This window comes from Macaca mulatta, chromosome X, assembly GCF_049350105.2.
Source record: "Macaca mulatta isolate MMU2019108-1 chromosome X, T2T-MMU8v2.0, whole genome shotgun sequence".
NCBI classification, from domain to species: domain Eukaryota; kingdom Metazoa; phylum Chordata; class Mammalia; order Primates; family Cercopithecidae; genus Macaca; species Macaca mulatta.
This window is the reverse complement of record NC_133426.1, coordinates 124,442,410-124,465,805: the sequence shown is the minus strand read 5'-3', so window position 1 is coordinate 124,465,805 and position 23,396 is coordinate 124,442,410. Positions and strand designations below refer to the sequence as shown.

The 23,396-nt window shown below is 35.1% G+C and overlaps 1 protein-coding gene across 21 annotated transcripts in view; it reads left to right on the top strand.

Moving 5' to 3' along the window:
- The window catches only part of KLHL13 (kelch like family member 13), a 424,794-nt gene that overhangs the window by 343,516 nt on the left and 57,882 nt on the right, over nucleotides 1–23,396 (top strand). Inside the window, exons 1-3 of one of the 21 annotated variants that reach the window (XM_077989499.1) lie at nucleotides 10,298–10,427; nucleotides 10,931–10,975; nucleotides 11,444–11,556. The exons of 15 other annotated variants lie outside the window; for them this stretch is intronic. In XM_077989499.1, the coding sequence (XP_077845625.1) occupies nucleotides 11,459–11,556 (98 nt within the window). In that variant the 5' untranslated portion in view covers nucleotides 10,298–10,427; nucleotides 10,931–10,975; nucleotides 11,444–11,458. Of the gene's footprint in view, nucleotides 1–10,297; nucleotides 10,428–10,462; nucleotides 10,976–11,349; nucleotides 11,557–13,821; nucleotides 13,907–15,031; nucleotides 15,078–23,396 lie in introns of those variants that run through there. 5 more of the 21 variants (XM_015128067.3, XM_028842462.2, XM_015128068.3 and 2 more) reach the window with 5 other exon arrangements.

The window sequence follows — 23,396 nt, the reverse complement described above, 5'->3', positions numbered from 1 at the left end:
TCCAACATGCTTTCACAAATATGAATTACTTTGGTTTTCATGAAAACACTGTGAGATGGGCAAGGAAAGCAGCATTTTCCCTATTTTACAGATGGGGGAAGATAACACTGGAGGTCAGAAAGCTAATCAGGGACACAGCTGCAGTTGGACCACAGATGACTAGCTCTGTCCTCTTCTGCGTTCTTCCTCATGAAAAAAGTTTGAAATAAGTTTTTAACTTTTTAATCTGTATTACACAATCAAGATAATTTGTTTTCTAATTGTTGTACCTCTCAGTTTCCCACTTTGCATCTGTCTGTCTGCCTCTGCGCCTATCTGTCTGCCAGCTGGAGACCTTACTTTCAGACTCTCCCAGACCTAGAAAGATCTGGAATGTGGGAGGGCAAGATAATGGCTGTACAGTGTGCTATGACAACTGGTGTTGAGCAGCCAGTGTTCATATGCTAAGGAAGGCCAGGGACTGAGAAAGAAAACAATCTTACTATAGCTAAGGGATATTCAGCAGGGGTTAGCAACCTTGACTTTAAAGCAGTGTTTCTCTAATAGTTTAGTAGACCTGGTGTGATAACCGGCTGTAGTACTTGTTGAGAATGCAGAGTACTGGGCCCCACCTCCAGATATCTACATTTTAAATAATCACCTCATGTGATTCTTATGCACACTAATGTTTAAGCACATCTGCCTTAAAGGTAAACAACTTTTCTTTTGGTATATGTATTGCAGCATAAAGAAAAGAGCCATTTTTCTCTCAGCAACTTCTGTGTTCCATGTAAAACCATATTAACCATGGCAGTGGGAAGCAAGGGGCAAGCCAGAGTGATGAATGACAGATATTATTTGCACACATTGCTGTATGTACATCTGAAGCATGTCACAATAGCTACTGTTAATTGTGGTACTTTGACGTATTTTATAAAGGTTTGTGTATATTTTAGACATGAGGGGCAGAAAGATTTCTGCCAAAAGGTGAAAAATAAGTGAGTTTTGATATTTTAATAACCTCTCCCAGTTGTTTTTACTGTAAAGTAATTTAAAAAACTGTATAGAAAACTAGGCTATTCAGGGTTCTGGTAGTTATGGGTTTACTGTAACAATGTATTTACACTAATTTGTGTTTCCTATGTGTATATCTAGTCTGCCTGATTAGATTATAATGGTCTTGTGGCCAGGGAACATGTGTTCTTTTGTATATTTGTAACATCTAGCAAAGTCATAAGTTCTTGATACTTATTGATGACTGAAATAACTCATTCAGCATGTATCTCCTTTCTAGGGGTTTTGGGCTAGGCAGAGTAAGTTGATTGATTTCATTTGTGAAGTTATGGAGATTATCTTGCACTGTCAGTAATGGTTAATATACTAAGAAGTTTTCAGTTGAAATAAATGCATTTTAGTTGACAGATGTGAAAGTGTGGTCCTAATTAATAAATGTACTTTTTCCCTGTTTAGAGTATCCATTCAAGCTTGATCTTGCCTCTTCACCCTTTTTGGAATACATGTTATGTTGTTCTGTGCTTTACAAATCTGAATATGAAAAATCGGTATTTCTAGAAACCCCTAAACATAAATATTTTTGTTTAATTTCTGAACAATATCATAGAAATTTAAACAAATGGTTAGACCCTGTAGTGGGAGACTCATAAAAATGCTCAAGTGTCTCTGACTTAAATCAAGCTGAATAAGGAATTAATGAATAAATATATGCTAGCTAAAGGGAAAATGTATTTTACTCAGTGTTATGTAGCTTCAGAATTCCATGAGAAGTAACTGATTATTTAAAACATATATTTGATTTTGAAGACATGAAGTGGTTCTGATTATTAGTTGAAGTAAACAGACATAGAAAGGAAGTCAGGAAACCCAGATTTAGATTACCTCTAGCTTAAATCTAGATTCAGCCTAGAAGATGAATTCTGTTTTTATTCAAAATGGAATTTACTTTAGTTAGTAACAGACCATGAGATAAAGGAAAAGAAACGATTTCCCTTTTATTGGATAGCCATTGCATCCAAATAATAAAGCTAAACCTAATGCCAAAACAAGCTGTGATTATTTTACAACACATAAACACTTGATGTGGCATGTGCTAATGATGTTGTACATCATAGGATTTTAATTGAATTTCTGTTTGCAGGCATAGCAATTTTATATTACACACTTTTCAGCTAGAGTCTACAATTTAGACCTATGACCATACACTTGGCATCTTTCAGTATAACTGTCTCTGTACTCTTTACTTGTTTGTAGAATTTAAAATCACTAAAGAGAAGAATTCTAAATTGGAAAATGAAAAGGATCTGGAAATAGTCATGAAAACAGAGGTATTGGCCAGGTTGCTAAGTCTCTTGGATAGTGCCATAGTGGGCAAATAACGTGACCATAGGATATCTTTAAGAAAACTGTTGGGTTTCATGTTATGGCAATGGGTCACAAGGTTCAAGTTTGAAATTGAGCCTTTTATGAAGTGTAAGATTTTCTCATTCATTATTTGGTCAAAACCTTTTATTTTTAGACAACAATAGTTTCTGTGGATATATGTATAGGAAATTCAGTTTTAATGATTAAGTCTATGAAATGGTAAAAAATTAAAGCAATTGAATATAAACAGCTCTTATAGAAAATTTAAATAGTGTTAAATAGTCTTAATTAGTCATTAGGATTAGCTTTCTGTGAAAGTGCTGCTGGTTAGCAAAATGTTATTTTGACTACTCTATCAGTATTTTTAAACGATATTTATAAATAGGAAGAGGAAGAGATTGGATAACCAGGTAATCTTCTAACCTCATTTTGGGTTATAACATTTATGATGCACGTGTGAATGTTATAATAACTTTTTGGATGTAAATATACATTTTTCAAGGTAATAGCATTATTTCATTAATTTAAAATTGGGATGTTGAAGAAAATATACTCTTCTAAAGATCTTTCAGAAATTCAGATTTTTATAAAAGTATAGATATTTCTGAAATCATATAGAACATGGCAAATGTTGAATTTGTTTAACTGGCATGTCTTTTGAGATTTGGTAGGTGATGTGCTTATTACTGAAAAATTTTTCAACCATCATAAATAAACATTGTTAGAAATTGTTTTTTTCTTACCAAAATAGTGCAGGATTTACAAATATAAAGCTTTCAGTATTCCTTATGTCGTCTTCATGCCACTTTGGCAGTCTTGCTTCCATATTTGATGCTACCAAAATTAAAACAAATAAGTGAAACTATTTGGAAAGCTTCATATGAATGTATTTTCATTCACTAGTGCCATATTCTTAATTGTTCAGTTGCACTGTACATTTTAAGTGGCTTTTTATTTTGATAAGTTTACAGATTCAATCAGAAAAGCTAACAATGGCTTGACTATTTTATTTACTCAAAGTAGTTTGAGGAGATGCTTAGGAAGTTGCTGAGAGATGATTAAACAGGTGAGTGATCACTATTTCAGGTGATAGAGTTTTTCTTATTGGAATGATTTATTTAAGAAAGTATATGTATATTCTGGACGATTTCCTTCAATAATGCTTATTTTTAATAAGATAGTATATTTCTATATATTTTTTCATTTTAAGGAGATTATAGCCTACAATTATCAAATTAACAGATAAATATCCCTCTTCTGCTTGTGGTAATAGCAGGTTTAACAAGTGTTTTAAAAATCCTTCAGGATATATTCTGGCTTCAATATATAATTCTGATTTTCACTCTTCTGCTTATAAATTTCCCTTTCAGTTTACTCAACAAATACTTATTGAGTGCTTTCCAATGGGCCAGGAATGGTGCTTGATTAGGAAGATACAAAGATTTAGGGATTCCTTCTTGAGGGACACATAGGAATTTGGGAAAGACATCCTGGGCAGATGAAGTAAAATGTCTATAGCACAGGGTGTGGTAATAGCATGGCATCTTTTTGGAGAATTGGATATATTACCCCTACTGATGATGATAAATTGTCTCTCTGTATTGCTCTTATCAAACAGTTTAAAAAAGGCAATCTAAAATCACATATGTAAATAGTAAATAGTATATATATTTAAAAACCATTGATTTGCCAGGTGCAGTGGCTCAAGGCTGTAATCCCACCAATTTGAGAGGTCGAGGTAGGTGGATCACTTGAGGCCAGGAGTTCAAGACCAGCCTGGCCAACATGATAAAAACCCATCTCTGTTAAAAATACAAAAAATTAGCCAGGCGTGGTGGCGCATGCCTGTAATCCCAGCTATTCGGGAGTTTGAGGCAGGAGAATTGCTTGAACCTAGGAGGCGGAAGTTGCAGTGAGCCAAGATCGTGTCACTGCACTCCAGCCTGGGCTACAGAATGAGACTCTGTCTCAAAAATAAATAAATAAATAAAATAAAATAAAATAAAAACCATTGGTTTCCACTACCACAACCCCAAGCATACACAAACATCCTGGTTTGGAGTTTAAAGCATTTTTTAAATAAACAGATGGGAATACTTTGAAGCATACACGGGTAGGAAAAATAAAAAGAAAGAAAGAAAGAAAAGCCATAAAGAGTATAGATAGTGCCAGAAAACAAAATGAAGAAGGAAGGGCAAGAACTTCTGAATTTCCCATTCAGTGTTACTCCTTTTTTCAGCCTTAGTGAAAGAGTAAAGGTAGTCAGAATCTGTGGATCATTGGGCCCCCAACAACTGGATCTTTGTGCTCTGCTCAGTCTCTGTATTTTTGCCCACTTGCCCCAGTTCCTGTCTTAGCCCCATAACCTCTTTCATCTGACACCCAACTATAAAAAGTATTATGTAAATTTCAGCAATTACTACCACTCTGGCTTTCCTTTCCCCTTACAGCCAGTCATTACCTTCCTCACCCCTATTGTCTTCTCCTTTGGACCCATTACCTAGTGTTCCTGCCTTTTCAACACACCAGCATCTCTTATTGCTGTTTTCTCTCTGCTCAACATGGAAATAAATAAATAAATATTTATTTATTTATCTTAATAAGATAAGGGATATTTATCTTCTTATCCTATGGAAATGTTACAGATAGGAAGAATACTGCCCTTCACATTGCTTACGCCATCATGGTGTGAGGAATTCTCTGTGCATATACATGAGTGTGTGCCTGCATAGCATTGTTTGTATTGTTTGATGATTTTGACTAATTTATATTGTTTGATACCTTTGATATAAATCCAAGGCATAGTCATAGCTACAAAAGGGGATGTCTTTGTAGATTCTTTGTTGGCCTACTAGGTTTCACATAGTTCTGTTAAGGAAATTTCCAATGTAAAACTTTCCAGTGTAGTTGTCTTTGAGAAATATCTGGGATTTTCCATTTTTTATTGTGGCAAGGCTACATATCTGAGTATCTAGTAAGAAATTTTTAATATATCTGATGATTTCCTGAAACAAAGGAGACACACACATGCACGAATATATAGTCGTATATGTGTATAAAAGATACACACAAACACACATGCATGTAACTGTATAAGTGTACATAGCCATGAATGTGAACAATTTTATTTCCTGTAAGAAGGAACCCTTAATGTATCAAGAATTTTGCTCTGCTCTCCAGAATTTTTTGTGTGTTTTAAAGGGTTTAACAGTCCTATTTGGTTGCCATCCAAGTACTTTTACTGATTGGTGGAACATAAACAAAGTACACAGTTTGGCATGATCTGCAGTCTTGTCTGAGCATTGTGAATAACATGGATATTTTAGATTAATCTGAAGAGACATTTCAGAACTGAAAAGATTACACAGTGCCTGTTCATACAAACTCTGACTAGGGCTATTAGTCTTTAGCTGTACCTACCACAGGATTAACCAAAACTTGCACGAAAAAGTAGGTAATTTCTTAGGGGACATCAGGAAAAAAATGGAGCAAGAGATTAGAAACACGATATGTTAGTTCATTTGGTGAGGTGGTACAAATTGTAGCAGTCAGTTAGCAAATTAAGTTTTGCTATAAAATTATTTAGGAACATTTACACTGAGAAAAAATATCAGAGTATTGGCAATATATTTACCTTTTCTCTCATACCGTGACTGCTTAAGTTATACTTACTTTTTTTTCCTGAACATTCTTTTTTTTTTTTTTTTTTTTTTTTTTTTTTTTTTTTTTTTTTTTTTGAGACGGAGTCTTGCTATGTCGCCCAGGGTGGAGTGCAGTGGCCGGATCTCAGCTCACTGCAAGCTCCGCCTCCCGGGTTTTTACGCCATTCTCCTGCCTCAGCCTCCCGAGTAGCCGGGACTACAGGCGCCCACCACCTCGCCCGGCTAGTTTTTTGTATTTTTTAGTAGAGACGGGGTTTCACCGTGTTAGCCAGGATGGTCTCAAACTCCTGACCTCGTGATCCGCCCGTCTCGGCCTCCCAAAGTGCTGGGATTACAGGCTTGAGCCACCGCGCCCGGCCCTGAACATTCTTAAACATCTTCTGGAATTAAGATTTTGGAAATGGTTCTTCATGCACAGCTTTTCTTTTATGGTATTTTTCTCCCACTTCTATTTTTCATTGAACATAGAATTGGAAGAGTTGATATCTCTTTGTAGTCCTGTTTCTTTAGAATACGTTGAGACATTTATAGAATGTGGTTCACTTCAAATAGAAACATGCATCTTGTGGAATGGTCTCATTGGGAAGAACAGTAGGGATTCTACAAGAGTCCTGTACTAGGAGATTGAAATTTGGTTTCTAGTTCCTCTTTTGCTGCTAGCTTGTGATACAACATTGGGCAAGTTAGCGTCTCTGGGTTTCAGTGTTTTCATTTATGCAATAAGGGTACTGAGAAAAATGAATTCTTAGAGTCCTAAAATTTCAAAAAATCTTCTCCTTTTACATTCTAAGAGTTGGCTCTTTTTGTAGCTTTGGCCAAGACCCATCATTGTCCTTTGTTTGTTACATCTCTGAGCTATGCATGTCACAGGTATTTTTTAACTGATTAATGTTCATAAAATGTGTTGAAGAGCTTTTATGTATGATGTCTTTCTCTCCTGTTTTATGCAATTGTACATAATAGAAACCAAGTGTTCTGTAATCAAAATAAGTGTTTCCTATGATGTGACCAAGGGTTTTTTGACATTTGCTATTCTAAATATTAAAGTAGTGGGACACTGGGCCTGCATAAAATTATATTTAAAATATGTGTTTAATCATTTTTGTTCATTCCATAGGTGAACATATTTTTAGTTCTAGAATGTAATGGGAATTATAATTGCACTCCATAGTTATGACTGGATTCTCCACCAGGGTAGTAACATCTGATTTGTTTGGATGCTGCCAACTCGTAATTGGGATGATTTTACCTGGCTGAAGTTTATTTCTAAATGATATGTGAGGAATAGTGTTGTTAAGTGAATTAATAGTGTAAAGTATTGTTCATGAACTGTATTTCTGATTAAAGGGATTATTATTATTATTATTTTTTGAGACAGAGTCCCACTCTGTCGTCCAGGCTGGAGTGCAGAGGCACGATCTCGGCTCACTGCAAGCTCCGCCTCCCGGGTTCACACAATTGTCCTGCCTCAGCCTCCCAAGTAGCTGGGACTATAGGCACCTGCCACCACACACGACTAATTTTTTGTACTTTTAGTGGAGATGGGGTTTCACTGTGTTAGCCAGGATAGTCTTGATCTCCTGACCTCGTGATCTGCCCACCTCGTCCTCCCAAAGTGCTGGGATTACAGGTGTGAGCCACCACGCCCGGCCTAAAGGGATTATTTTTAAGGACTTTGGCATAATAGTTGTTTGCTCATGAGAGGTAATTATAAGTGACTTAATAATTTATTAAAGGAAAAGTAAGAACTGAATATGTATACATCTCCACCATCAGATATAATGCTTTTAGGGTTTTAGGTGTTTTAGAGTGCTGAGGATGGGTGTAGGGAGGCAGCCATACTTTCTTTTCACTCTGAACAAATAATAAAATTATTGGAGTACCACAGAAACAAATATTAAATATTAAGTCTGCAAGGAATCTAGACTGAAAATTGACATAGAAGATTCGTGGTATTAGATAGTTTCTTTGGAGCCTAATGAAATTAGACAAAAATATGTTGGTTTTTTTGAATCAGTTGATTGTTTATAGAAGAATAATAACTTATAGAAGAATATTCTTGTAGAAGAATAATCTTTACAATAAAGTGATCTTCACTTGTTTGTGGTGGTTCCCTTTTTGGGAATTTGGAAAACTCGACCTTAACTTGCCTGTTTTCCACTCATCAATGTTTGAGAAGCCTTCATAGACAGATAAACTGCTGGAAACACTTCACTACCATGTTTTTACACAGGTTTTTGGATCTTTATTCTCAGAAGGTGAAGTAGGGCGGCCACGGTGGCTCACGCCTTTAATCCTGGCACTTTGGGAGGCCAAGGCGGGTGGATCACCTGAGGTCAAGAGTTCGAGACCAGCCTGACCAATATGGTGAAACCTTGTCTCTACTGAAAATACAAAAATTAGCCAGGCATGGTGGCAGGTGCATCTAATCCCAGCTCCTCAAGAGGCTGAGGCAGGAGAATTGCTGCAACCTGAAAGGCAGAGGTTGCAGTGAGCCTGGATTGTGCCACTGCACTCCAGCCTGGGTGACAGAGGGAGACTCCATCTCAAAAAAGCAAGCAAACAAAAAGATTCATAAGCTGGAAAATGATTGAATTTCTTTTCTAAAACATCACCTCCTTACTACATAATATATAGCTGCTTTATGTTTTATATTTTTAAATGTTTGCAAATGCTTCGGGTTTTGAAAATTTGTTTGAAACTCACTGCGGAGTAAGACATTTCAAACTTGATGTGTTCATACGTGTGTGTGGCTGTGTGTGTGCGTGCGTGTGTGTGTATGTATTTCTCCTTCTTTGGATTTCAAACAAGTTGCCCGTGCTGATTATACCTGAGGGCTTTCTGCTATATAACCATTAAGGATTATTGCAGAAAGCCTTCTAATGTAAAATATTGACTATAATTTATGCATATTAGTGGCAGGTTAAAAAAACTTTTAAATATATTTTGGCCACTAACGCATTGATAAATATTCCTTTTTCTGATTCCTTTGACAATTTCTATGAGTCCGTTTTGTGTGCGAGTACTAAAAGGAGTTGGACATATAATTCAACCCTTTAAATTGCTTGACTGGGTTTTTGAGGGCTGTTTCTTTTGTATGATAGGTTGAATAAAAATTGTATGTAAGGTAATGATGGTTGACATAATTTTAATATTTACAAAGTTCATATATTACTTGTCAGTCTTTCAAAGTACGCTTTCTCTTTCCATATATGTATGTATGTGTGTGTATATGTACATACTGCATGTACATATATGTTTTGTGCTTCACAGGAAAATAGTAGTTTGTCTTTTTGCCTTGATATTGGTCTGTATCTTAAAAGGAAGGTGTTTGTGATTACATTAGCTGACTTCATGCTGTATTTCTCATATATTAAATTTGGTATTTTGGAATTTTTGAAAATAGTTCCTTACTATAGAAACATTCATGTGTGTTTCTAAAATGCAGATGAAAAAGCCTCTTTGGGGACTAAATCTCAATCTTTAAAAACTAGGAATAATTTGGAAAGAGTATCCAAAAGCCGACTATTTAAGTTGGAAGCATGAGTTTATTGTTTGGATACAGGCTTGAAAGTAAATATGAGCTCTTTGTCCCTGCAGTGATTTTTTTTTTTTTTTTTTTTTTTTTTTTTTTTTTTGAGACGGAGTCTCGCTCTGTCGCCCAGGCTGGAGTGCAGTGGCGCGATCTCGGCTCACTGCAAGCTCCGCCTCCCGGGTTCACGCCATTCTCCTGCCTCAGCCTCCCGAGTAGCTGGGACTACAGGCGCCCACAACCGCGCCCGGCTAATTTTTTGTATTTTTAGTAGAGACGGGGTTTCACCGTGGTCTCGATCTCCTGACCTTGTGATCCGCCCGCCTCGGCCTCCCAAAGCGCTGGGATTACAGGCGTGAGCCACCGCGCCCGGCGTGATTTTTTAAAATAGGTAGTGGCTTTCATGTCAATCATGGTCTGCCTTTACTAAGCTTGCATTGATGGAAATGGATAATTCTGTTTTTAGGTAGAAGCAGAAGGGTACTATGATCGTGAATTGCCTATATCAGAAGTAAAATTCTTCAGCCTATAAATAAAGAGTTCAGCATAATACTCATTTAACCTGTATTCACTTTTTAGAATTGTGTAGAAAATTTGTGAGTTTGTTTTGGTGCTTTAAACAGAAGCTTAAAAGTCACTTTCAGGGCATTTACAATGCTGTTTTCTGGCAGTATTTTAAAACAATATAGATGAACCCTTTATTTGCCATTGCTTTCATGAAATACCTCAAGCTGCCTTTGACAGCAGCTTCAATTTTTGAACCTCCTTGACAATCGCTAATCCCTATAGGTTACCGGACCCGCTGTTGAGCTTTGGAGTGGTCCCTGCTGGACACCTGCTTGGCCAGCGGCTTTGGTCTTTCCTCTAGGCAATTTGTGAGCTGTTTGCGGGGGAGGGAGGGGAGGAGTAAGGGGGGTGAACAAGAGGGGAAAGGAGAGAGAAGGGGAGGGCAGTATTGAATTAGATTGTTGATAGCGTCCCTCTGAGTACTGCTATTAAGATCATGCTACTCTGTACTTCTCTGCTGCAGAAGACAGAGTGATATTTGTGTTACTATAGCGTGTTGTAAATGTATGAGATTTTGCTCATCTCAGCTTGGAAATAAGAATAGGGAAATGAGAGCAACTTGAATCAGAAGCTACTAGAAGAGCTTGCAGAGTTCTGCAGCAGTTTATATTCTTCTTACATTTTGCCTTCTCCTAGCTGGAAAACAGAGGGACTGGAATTTTTGAAACGGGCTTTTCCCATAATGGCATTCTTGTATTGTGTGGCCAGAGCTTGCACAGGAGGAAAGCAGGCTGCTGAATTTAGTCACTGATCTCTGTTAGCGGTGGCCTAAGGCTATGCTGAGGTTTATATCTCATTTGTATTGTTGCAGCTCAAAAGAAGATTGTTCAGAGGATGACAAGTGTATTCTGAGTAGGTATGTTGTTTCATTTTCATATGAAACCCATCTATGTTTTTTCTTGCTACTATTGGTCAGAAATCAGGTTAATAGGTGCAGAATATAGTACAGTGCTGCAGTATCCCTGTTAAGGTAGAACAATGGTATTGCAAGCTTAAAAAAAAAAAAAAGCCTGGTTGCTTTTATTAAATAAAGCTGCATTGTATGGTATGCATAGTGCAGTCTTAAAAAAAAATATACTGCAGTCAGCGCTTTTCTGGCACTATTGTTGAGTTGAAATGATAGAATCATCATATTGCTTTAGGGAACAGAAGAATTTAAGGAGGTACCTTACAGCCCTATTTTACAGATTGGAAGCATCGGTTTAAGGGCACTGGCAGAATCCTTTGCTTGTTCTCCGCGGCAGCCACTGCTGTGTCAGTACAGTGTGGAATGGAAGTCCTAGTTGGTAGTCTGTTATGGAAACGCTCTTTACTGTTATTGTAGTACCGTGGTGACAACATGCCATTGAAATGGAAAACGAGCTCTCCTGCTATCTGGAAATTCCCAGTTCCTGTGCTTAAAACATCCAGGTCAACTCCACTTTCTCCAGCATACATGTAAGTGAGAGAAAATAGGATATTAAAGTGGTATTTCATTCATGAATCTACCTTGTGGCAAAACGGGGGCGGGGGAGCCCCCAAACAGCAAAATCCAAAAACCTACAGGATTAAAAACCTCAAGCTTGCTTACATTTAAAGATGTTGGCATGCCCACACTTCATCATTGTTTTGTTTTTCTAAAGTTTATGTTTATTTAAAGTGTTTAATGGCAATCTAATTACCAGTGTGAAAGTACAAAGGCGTAACTAAGGAATTGCAAAAGAATTAACTTTAATATTTAACATATGTTGGATTTGTTTGAATTTTTGAATATCTAAAACACTTAGGATGACTTATTCTGTGTAATGGCATTAAAAAACTGATGGTGGTGTGTTAAATATGGCAATGCCTCTATACTATTTTTTCATGAATTAAAAGCAGAGTTAACATGGATCAGAAAATGAGTCTTTTAATTGAGACTTTTATACTTTAGTTGTGTATGAATATTAATACGTTTAATATTACATATTTCTCAGCTTTATCATTCAAGTTCTCAAGTGTAAGTTTGAATTTGTGCATATTATATCTCTATGAGCAGTTATTTATATTATGGGGGTTGAAAAAGTATTCTACAAATGTCTGTTTTAAAAATGTATTTTAAGTAAATATGTACTGAAGTGCACTGGGAAGTCTTTCTAGAAATTTTCAAAATTTTTGAAAATCTTTTTAAATGTGCAGTGTTGCTTTAAAGGCAAAATCCAGGAGATATAATAAAATGTTCTTTTTGTTCATGATCCTTTTTGGTGGAGTAAAACCGAATCTTTTTTAAAAGAAAATATTAGTACGAGAAAAGCTTTTGAAAAGAATGTTTTAAATTTGAGTGTTCCTTTAAAAATATTTATCAGTAGGAAAGATGTGGAAAACTTCTCCTGCCTTAGTTTAATTGTGTATTTAGAGCTGTGGTGAGTTGCCATTTTTTAACTTAGTTTTTGTTTTATGTGAGGTAGAGATGCACAATTACATCTATCTCATTCTTTGAAAGGCTTTCAGATGCTGAGAAAGTGTGGTTATGCTCTCAGTCCAAAAGAAGCAACTCCCTGGAAAGTGCTGAAAAATGAGGCCATTTCAGAATTAAATCCTGTCATCATTTTATTTTCAGATTTTTTAATGCTCCTTTCTGTTTATGTTCCAGGATATTTTTATCTCTTTGGGTGTTACACTTGTTTTCTATGAAGTAAAAAAAATAGGCTAGTTTGTAAAAATAAACCAGCTATATTTGTTTTTCAAAAACTGTGTTTGTCAAAAGCACAAATTAATAGAGGTGACAAGTTAATGGAGGTGAGAAGTTAATGGAGCTCTTTCAAATAATCTGAGAAAATAGGATGCTTCCTGACTTTATGCATCTTAACTGGCAAGAAATGACTAAAGATTTACCCAAAGCAACTTTATTATAAAAACAAAACAAAACCTCACTAAAATCAGGTTAAAATTAATAATGGTTTTTAATGTTTCTAATATTCCTGCTATATTTGAATGTCCAAAAGATCCAAATTGCAGCCCTTATTGTAGCTGATTTGTCGACTTTTAGAGATGGTGAAATAAATGCCCCTATTTTATTAATTCATACTAGCCACAAGCTCAGATACAACTCAACACAACATTTTAAGTTAATCACTTTCTTCCTTTTAAGTACTTACCTCTTTGACCTGATGGTATGAGTGAATCAATTTAGAAGATAGAACCTACAAAATATAATAGATCTTGCATGTTGACTATTGGTTGTTGGTAGTGCACATAGGTAGAATGGAAAAATATATTTGAAGAGCTTATGGTAGGCTGGAGTATTTTGACATTGTTACAGACTATTTTGACATTTTAACACCACATTATTGAATTGGTCTTAACTTTTCTTTATATGTATATTAATACTTAATAGTAAGTAAATATGCACAGATAGAAATTTATGTGAAATGTAGCAAGACTAGCTTGGGGAGGTTAAATCAGGTTTTTAAATATGTTGTTTAATTTTTGACCGTTTTAGATCACAGTTCATTACCTCACTTGGCCAAAAATAAAAGCATCATGTTTAACATGTTTTTCTCATCAGTACTTCTCTATATTCCTCAACACATTTACACACAAAATGATACTTAAGTATAGCATAATTTCACTTCAAAAATGATAAAGACTAAATTAGATTACTGTGTCAAGTAACATTATATTTGTTCTCACAATTTGGCTGGCAGACATAGGTTTAAATGGTTACTTGTGTCTTTTGGGTCTAAACTCTTTGCATTGAAATGGAATTGTTCAATTCTGACTCCTCAATAAATTGTGATATATAGGAAATTTACCTGTAAAATCATGTGTAAGTATTTAAAGTATTATTTTGAATATAGAATTCTTCATAGGTGATATAAAATCTTTTTGTATGTATGCTTGCATAGCATCAGTATTGGTTTGTAATGTTTTATCATTACTTACCATGCTTTGTCAAATATATATTACGTGATTTTCATTGAAGACTTGCATACTTTGTCAAAGACTGAAATTTCAATATGAAATCTTTTAGGTAGTAGTAAAAATGTGTTATAGTGATTGAGCATGTGTGGGAAAAATCTAAAGGCTCTTTATGGTCTCTTTCTAAACCCAGTGTATGTGCTTCTTCGCTGTAACTCTTTCATTGATGCTACAGATAGGGCAGTACTGCTGTGCTAGTGAAGGCTACAATAGAGAACATTTTACTTACTACAAACATTGAACAGCAAGACTATTTTACTTTTTTCCTTGTGGGTTTAAAGTCCATGTTTGTTTTCTTTCTGTTTGTTTAGAACTTGCATGACAGTTGAAATGTCCCAACATTTTTAAGATTTCTCTATGACGAAGACTGTAGTGTTTGTGGCAATATTAGGAGAAATAACATCTTATATAGTATAAAGCACTTAAAAATTTGCTGTAATGTCATACTAGAAAAGTGGGATATCTTAAATACAAAAGATTCAGGAAAATAATACTTCAGTCTCTAGATTGATTGATGATCAAATAGTCTTTATTGGGTACATATATTCTTTCAGCTTTAGGTTTGAGCACTTGCAGGGTGGTGTGCCATCTATGTGGATTTCTGAAGGGATTGTCTTGATAGAAATAGAGTACTTGGTGACATGTGTTTGCTTCGCACTCTGCTCAACAGTAGGTTGAAGTTCAACCTTAGCCTGAGGGAGGATCTCCTGCTCAGTGTAAACTGCATTAGTAAAGACTCTGCCCCTGTCAGGTGCAAACCATATAAATTACTCTGTCATTTTGCCTAAATTAATAAAGCTGAAAGGGCAATCACATCTTAAGTGTTTTTATGGTGTTTAGGTATTCATTGTTTTAAAACAGCAAATGGTTCCTTCAGGCTAATATTATAGGGTTAATGCCTTGTTAGATGCTAAGGACACACTGAAATAGAACAAAATTAGCACTAGTGATCCTTTTATCTTTTCTTTTCCAGCAGCGAGTTTTGACAATAATAGTGTGGCAAGCAGGAAGGCAATTAGGTAAGAATTAACCAGTGAAATATAACAATGAATTCTAGCAAGACAGGCCCTGTGAGTTGTTTTCCTTAGAATGTTACCTTTCTCAGTCTAAAAGACAATGAATGTTAGTGAACTAGGCTTGTTCTCCTTTAGACTCTGCACTTACATTCAGTTAGCTTCCTATTTATAATTATTTTGTTTGATATGTAAAAAATATTTTTATGATAAATGCCAATAACACAACGTTTTATAGTAATTGCTACTATAATTTCTTCAATAAAATTCAGTGCCTGGCATTTCCTGAGAAAAGATTGTGAATATTGTATAAATGCTCCTTGTTTGTAGGTGATTCACGGCACAGACATAATAAAAATATGAATTTTCTAAATTTGACATGTTTCTATCCCGTAAGATTGTCTTTTTTTTCTAATTTAGTAAATAAAACAAAACTTTGTCGTTACAGAAATCTTTCTTGTCTAGCAAAATACTTATTAAATTGATAATCATTCATGGTTAGATAAATATTTCTTATCTAGCAAAATACTTATTAAATTGATTATCTCAAAATAGAAAAGAATGTTTAGTTGCTTTCAAAACATAAACTCTTGCTTGTGTCTACTTAATTTGTTTTTATTACATATGCACAATTTAACGAAATTACGTGGAAAAATAACACAGCTAACACCTAAGATAAATTTTGTGTTAGTCTGCAACTTTTGTGGCATGTTCTTTGGGAATTTGCATTGTCTGAGCTTGCAGAAGGACTAGGTTGTCATTTATTAATGGAAAATCATAGAGATGGAAGTGACCTTAGAAGTCATTTAGAAAGTCCGAACCCCTTTTAACACAGGAACTCATTCCATGACACCTCTTGAAGATGGCATTCCGTGTCCTTCTTGAACGCTGTCAGTGACAAAGGGCTCACTACCTCACCAAGGCTGCACCCTTCATTCATGGACAGCTTTTCCTTGCATTGAACAAAATCAGTTCCTTGTATCTTTTATCTCCCATTCCCAGTGTAGCCTTATAGAGCTATATAGAAAAAACATCTATTACATGCACACTTAGGTGTCTTCTCATGTGACAAGGTTTTCAGACCCTTCACTCTCCTGGTTGTCCTCACTTGGATGGTTTTTTCATGTTAATCTTTAAGATACTACATTTGAATGTGTCGCTCCACATGGGGTCCAAATAGAAGACAGTTCTCTTCCTTTAAGCAGAAGCTCTGCTTGTCTTAAAGGGCCTGAGATTATATATTTTTTTAATTACAGGATTCATACTGGCCCCTAGTGAATTTACAGTTTGCAAATTGCCTTTTTGAAGGCTTTATGATCAGATTGCTTGCTCCTCACTGTCTGTGTTTATTCTTTTAGCTTCTTCAGATCTTTTAGTTTGAGGAAGCCTGGCATGTGCAAGTGAAGTTAACATTTTGTTTTAAAGCCTATTGTGTATGTTTTTTAAAAGACCTCTTGAAATCATTTAATGTAACAGAAAAATATTGCACACAAGACACTTGCAAGACAGAGAGCTAGTGTTCCTGTCACTTTCAAATATTTCAAAGACATTCACTGGTCAATAATTTATCTAGATTCATTTTTTTATACTTAGTGTATCTTCCAAGTAATCGCTCCCCCCACTGCAAAGAAACCACTTTCTACGGAGGGAAGAGAGGCAGAATTTCAAATCTCCATACCATCAGGGGAAATACGGAGTTACTGAGAATTTCACATATTCTGCTTGAAACCTAGAATATTTAATAGAGACTTAAATGCGGCCAAACTTGGGGAGAGGGAGAGATGAGAAAGAAGTATGGGATAGGCAAGTATTTGTACTAATGACTTGCAGTTAAAGAGTTATGAATTACAAACAACATACATATAACATTTTAGATTGACATGGCTGCCATGGTGTGTTGCTTTATATCCTCAAGACTTTGAGATAGAGGTGGTATAAACATGAGATTCTTGGGGAATCAGTACATAAATAAGTTACTAAGTAATTCATTTTAGAAAGTGCTCAGTTCTTTTTCAATCACCCTGTATGTTAAGTTTATAACATTCAGCAGTTACTCAACTGTCTATTATGTGCCAGGCATAACTCTGCTGATGATTAGGGGCGCATAGTCCTTACGATCATTCAAAGTGATTATTTTTTATCTTCCATACTATCTTCATTCATAAACAATTAAATAGCTGAATTTATTCTACTGCCGTGAAAATTTGGGACCAAGACAAACAGGTTAAATAAATTCTTGCTTACTGTATTTTCAATATTGATAATGGATTTAAGGGCAATGAAAACACTACAGAAGAAAAATTTATCTGGACTAAATGAGGAGACTTGGATTGGAGGTAGATAACACATTTTAAAGTGCATATTGCACAGGATGGAAAATGAAGCAATTTATGTTTAAATTTGATGGTATCTTTTTAAACAACAAGAATGGAATACTATTCTTTACATTGGACAGGGAATAATGTACTGTTCAGGAAATAATGCACTTATGTGCTTTATAGCACACAAGGGTACATATATTACCTTCCAAGCAGTAATAATTTGATCTCAAACTCTAAGATGGAATCTTAGTTTAAAATAAAATTATACTGTGTTTCCAATTATACTAAAGTATTTTTCCCAGCATAACTTACTATGATAAGGGTATCTGTTGTTTTTAACCCATTTCCCCCCCACATTTATGTCATGCTAAGGCAAGAACATGCCCAATTTATTGGAGAGCAGTTCTTATAATATAGTTCAATGGAGTAATGAAGTAACTTACCTTCAATAACAAAAAAAAAAATAAAAATAAAAACAAGTTTCAGAACTCTATATTAAATTTTAATCTAGCATGTATAACAGATATTCTAAATTTCACGAGACATATTCCAAAGTTTTAAAATGTCCTAGTTTAGCATAGTTAAATATAATACAATTTATTTTCTTCTATTATAGAAGTGCTAAGCACTTAATTTGGTTCCTCCCAAAAAGCCCTATAAGTGTACATCTTCTCACTATTTTACAAATAAGGACACAAGTTCAGAGAGGTTAATTAACTTGCTTAATGTTACACATCAAATCACAAGTTGAGCCAAAATTCAAATTTAGGGCCACATGATTTCAAAGCTCGTAATTTCTCCAGTGCCTTTTCATTTTTATGGACTTTTGCTACTTTCATTTCATCTATTAATTATATAATACCTTACTAGGATTAGAAGAAAAGGGAAGTATGGTAGATGGGAAAAGCTTTTTGAATTGGGTGGTGGTATAGGAAGAGGTTAGAAAGCTTTACTTGAATACTGTCAAGTGGTGAAGTTGAAGGAAAATATTGAAGCAATTATCTTTACTTGCTCATATGATATCGGGATTAACTTCATGTCTCTTGATGTTTCCATAGTTGCTTGAAGCATTATTCCACCTTCACTGATTACACACATTTCCCACTCATGGCAATTAGCTACCATAGACAGTGCTGTAGCTGGTGTACTCTTTTTAGCACGTTCCAAGGGTTCTACCCCAGTCAATATGTTTAGTACTTTCCTGTGGACATTATCCTCCCACTACTTAATTGCATGTAAATACTCAATGGGAAAAAAAAAACCCTCAAACCTCTATGTATTACTTTTCTATTACTGCCATATCAAATTACTGCAAACGAATGGCCTAAAATGTCACACATTTATTGTCCTACAGTTTTCTTTTTTATGAGGTGGGGATCTCACTGTGTTGTCCAGGCTGGAGTACAGTGGCATGATCATGGCTCCCTGCAGTCTCGACCACCCGGGCTCAAGCAATCCTCCTGCCTCAGCCTCCTCAGTAACTGGGACTACAGGCACGCACCACCACACCCAGCTTATTATTATTAGTTTTATGTGTAGAAATGAGGTCTCGCTGTGTTATCCAGGCTGGTCTCAAACTCCAGGGCTCAAGCTATCCTCCTGTCTCAGCCTCCCAAACTACTAGGATTACAGGCATGAGCCACCATGCTTGGCATATTGTCTTACAGTTTTTCAGGTCAGAAATTTGGTACTGGTCTCATGGGGCTAAAATCAAAGTGTCAGCAAGGCTGAGGCTCTAGGGGAGAATCTGTTTCCTGCTTATTCCCGTCATTGACAAAATTCCATTCTTTGTGGCTGTAGGACCAAGTTTTCTATCATCTTGTTGGCTGTAAGTTAAAGGACAATTTCAGTTTCTAGAGATTGCTTGCGTTCTGGCCCTATTCCTCTCTCGTTAAGGCCACCAAAGCAGGTTGAATCCTTTTCACGTTGCTTTCCGGCTCACTTTTCTGCCTTCCTCTTCCATTTTTTCAGGACTCATGTAATTAGATTAGGCTACATGGATAAAACAAGACACTCCCCATTTCAAAGTTTGTAACCTTTATCACATTTTCAAAGTCTCCTTTGCCATGTAACAACATATTCACAGATTCCTGGGGTTAAGATGTGGACATCTTTAGGAGGTCATTTGTTCTATCTGCAACACTCTAGTTGAACACAATCATGTTAGGCTTACACGTGCATTGTAGAAAGTGTTCCAATTAACCCACATGGTTCTACAAATTTTACATTCCTGTAACTAAACCATATTTATTAATCTCTGGATCAGTAGTTTTGTTCTTGAAAAGTATAATAGTTTAAACATTACATAGGCAGTTATAAGCCCTTGCAACAATGATTTCCTGGAAATCTTATTAAAAAGTGGAATTATCCAGTGACAGAACTATAATCTGGGGTTGTGTTGAAAGTATCATGAAAACAAGTTTCTCCTATTAGAGCTTTTATTGTGCTATACATTTTATAAAATAGGCACAATTGCTTTGATTACATCAATTTTGCAAGCATGTACAATCATGTAAAATACAGATGTGAGTGAAATCGAAGATACTAGTAATTTAAAAACTGTATTTTTTTCTTTTTAAAATGCAGGCTATTTTGAGATGGTTCACATAGCCCAAGTCTCTTATTAAAAGTTAATAAGTAATAGTGCTACCTTTTGAATAAAATCATGAAATTAGTTTTCTTAATAAAATTTGACGCAACAAACAATCATTCAGAATAATTCTGCTGTTATCAGAGCCATTTAAAAAAGGGAAAAGCAAATAAATATTAAAATAAATAACACTAAATAAACGAAAAAAAAAGTACTAAACGTGTGCATAATACAAGTTGGTTGAGGTTGATTGCATTTTATTGCATTGAAAAAAATTTCAAAGGACTCTACATTTCTACCTTCTGAAAACATTTTCAGTTTATTCAAAAGACTGTTCAAAATCAGATTGAACACAAAGGCTACCAGAAAATAATAGTTAGCAACTAGAAGGTCCTTGCATGTCTCTGGAAATTCAAATAATACGGGTTGTTGAGAACCTTAAAAAATCTTCAAAACATAGTACATAATTAGCTAGCAGTGGCATATGATTATGTGGTTTTTGCTAATGCACTTTAGTGTTTGGTTTTTGGCAGGCGCAGGGGGCAAATATTGAAATTTTGAACGTCAATTAACATCTACTGAGTGAAATAGGAACACTTAAATAACAGGTGAGGACTGTCTATGCTACTCAGTCATTGACCATTATATTTTATTCTTCAGCAAGTTATGGCCTCAAAAGTGGCATTTCTAAACTTGGAGGTGCATCCAGGAAAGTTCTGGTCTCAGATCTGGTTACCAAACTTTCTAGATATTGTCTGTTTTCCTATTATGGCAGGTGCAGGGGCTTGATGGTATTTTAATTTATTATTATTACTTTTTTTGTAGAGACAGGATCTTGCTATGTTTCCAAGACTGGTCATGAACTCCTAGCCTCAAGCTACCCCCTGCCACCCCACATGTGTCCCCGAAAGTGCTGGGTTTACAGACATGAGACACCACACTTGGCCTTCTGATGGTATTTTAAATTTAAAAGGTTTAGATTGAAAATATTGTGTTTCAGAGCACTAAAATTTAGAGAACCAAATATTATGAGAATGGCGAATTGGAGTGGCAAGCTCAGTTGAGTGTGTATGGGCAATTGGGCTTAATTTGTGCTTATGCGATCCCTCTGTACCTAACTGCACTCCCTTCTTGCTTCCCACATTTAAGTCTCTCTCCACAGCTGTTTCTAAAAATTCTAAGTTAACTTGGCTAATCATTTACAAGTTGCCTTGTAACATGTTTTATTTTCACTTTTTTTTTCTGGTTTCAAAAATATAGAGCTTTTCACTGATCAATGAGATAAGACCTTGACATCATATAATGCACATAATTATCTCACTCAGGATTCTTTCAATCCACAAGCTGATAGGAACCTTAGAAATCACCCTTTTGGTCATACCATTTACCGTGAAAGAGAATGTGATATTAAGGCCTGATCACTTTTCCTCCATCTGTGTACATTTGTATTGATTATTTAATCCAGTCTTAATTTATATTTCCTTTTTAAAATACCATTTCTTCAACTGCATTAAAATTAATGTTAAAGATCAGCTTACTACAAAATCTTAACTAGGTTTCTCTTTATTAGATGTGATTATTAGATGTGATTATATCAGAGCTTTTCTCTTGTCTGACAGTGAAACTTGTTCTTAATTAATAGTCTGATCTAGCTTTAGTTTGGGTGGACCTACAAAATATTTGAAATACAATTTTGAAAAGTATATAGATGACACTAGATTGTGAATCATTGTCCGATAGATAACCCCTTAGAATCATCAAGTTGAAGTGACTTTCTCATTCATTATGATCACTTTCCTACAGAGGGTGTGTGCATGCAGTCATTTCTGAATGATTCACAGCTAAACAAAGTTCGTGGAATTGGAAACAAAGGTTTGGTTTTAAGTAGACTGGAGACTTGGCTCATTAATATACTTTTCATAGAAATGTTGCTGAAGCATATAGATAGATGCAATTAGAGTGTCTTTTTTCAAATGATATGAGGTACTGTCCCATCATCAAGAGTTTTGACTTTCTTCCATGTAATTAAAATTGCAGGTTATTTTTTTGAATAGTGAATATTGTGTGATTGCTGATCCAGCCCTGCAGATAGCCTGATATGGAACAAGTACTCCTTTAAAATAATAGTAAGGAAAGTTGATGTTATTATTTATTTTTATTTGGTGCTTATATGCTAAATATGAACTGATACTCTTCTGGATTAGAGAAAAAAGTTGGCAATTGTTTTGTTACTGTGGTTTATATGAATTATACAACATGATATTTGTTAGTAAATAATGGCAAACATTTATTATAATTTTATATCATTTAATTATTTGGAAAGTAATTGTTTTTTATTATCATCTCTTAGCAAGCAAGTATCCTGACTGCTCTTTGTTTTCCTATCGTCTAGTGCAGTGCCTGGCACATAGCTGATGCTCAATAAATGTCGATTTTATAAATGAATTTAGAGAATAGTTTTTAGGTCTGTACCTCTGTGCAAATTACTTCACATGAGAGTGTTAAGTTTATTCATCTGATATATGCAGTAATTGAATATAGTCGTTGTCCCTTATGCATGGTTTCTAACTCCTTGGAATGAGTTACCCGTGGTTAACCATGGCATGAAAATAGGTGAGTGCAGTATAAGATATTTTGAGAAAGAGAGAGAGAAAAAGAGCACGTTCACATAACTTTTATTAAAGTATATTGTTATAATTGTTCTATTTATTATTAGTTATTATTGTTGATATCTTACTGTACCTAATTTATAAATCAGGTAGTTACGTATGTATAGGAATAAAATGTAGTGTATATGGGATTTGGTATATCCATAGTTTCAAGCATCCACTGGGGGTCTTGGAATGTATCCACCGAATAATGGGGGCTATTGCGTATCATGGTCTTGTTAGAGAGTAAGTTATGACTGTATTTCCTATGAAAAGAACTAATCAAAAATCCAGATTCTGTTCATTGTTGCTTAGAAATACCATGATGCTGGCACAGACTGAAAGTAATTTTACTAGAAGCAATTTACCAGTGACCAAAATGCTTTAGTGATGGTTCATCAAATTGTAACTGATAAGGAAAATAAGTTTTTTTAATCTGTTCTACGATGGAAACTACTCTCAAAGTTAAGAGTTATTTGACTTATTTTTACATGCCGTTCATCATAATGCAGAAAACTATTTGAGATATTTATATTTTGAAGCTAATATGCTTGTACTTAAATGATAATGTGTTTTGTGTGTATAGTTTGATAAAAGAAATCACTGACTCAGAGAAAAAGAAAACCTGACTAGGGTTTAGGAGAAATAAATTAAAAATTAACACTCACAAAAGTATTTACATTTATGTTCTGAATTTTTTATACTTAAAGGGCTTCAACCTAACCATAAAGGTTTAGCTGATATTAGATTTAAATTAAACGAATTT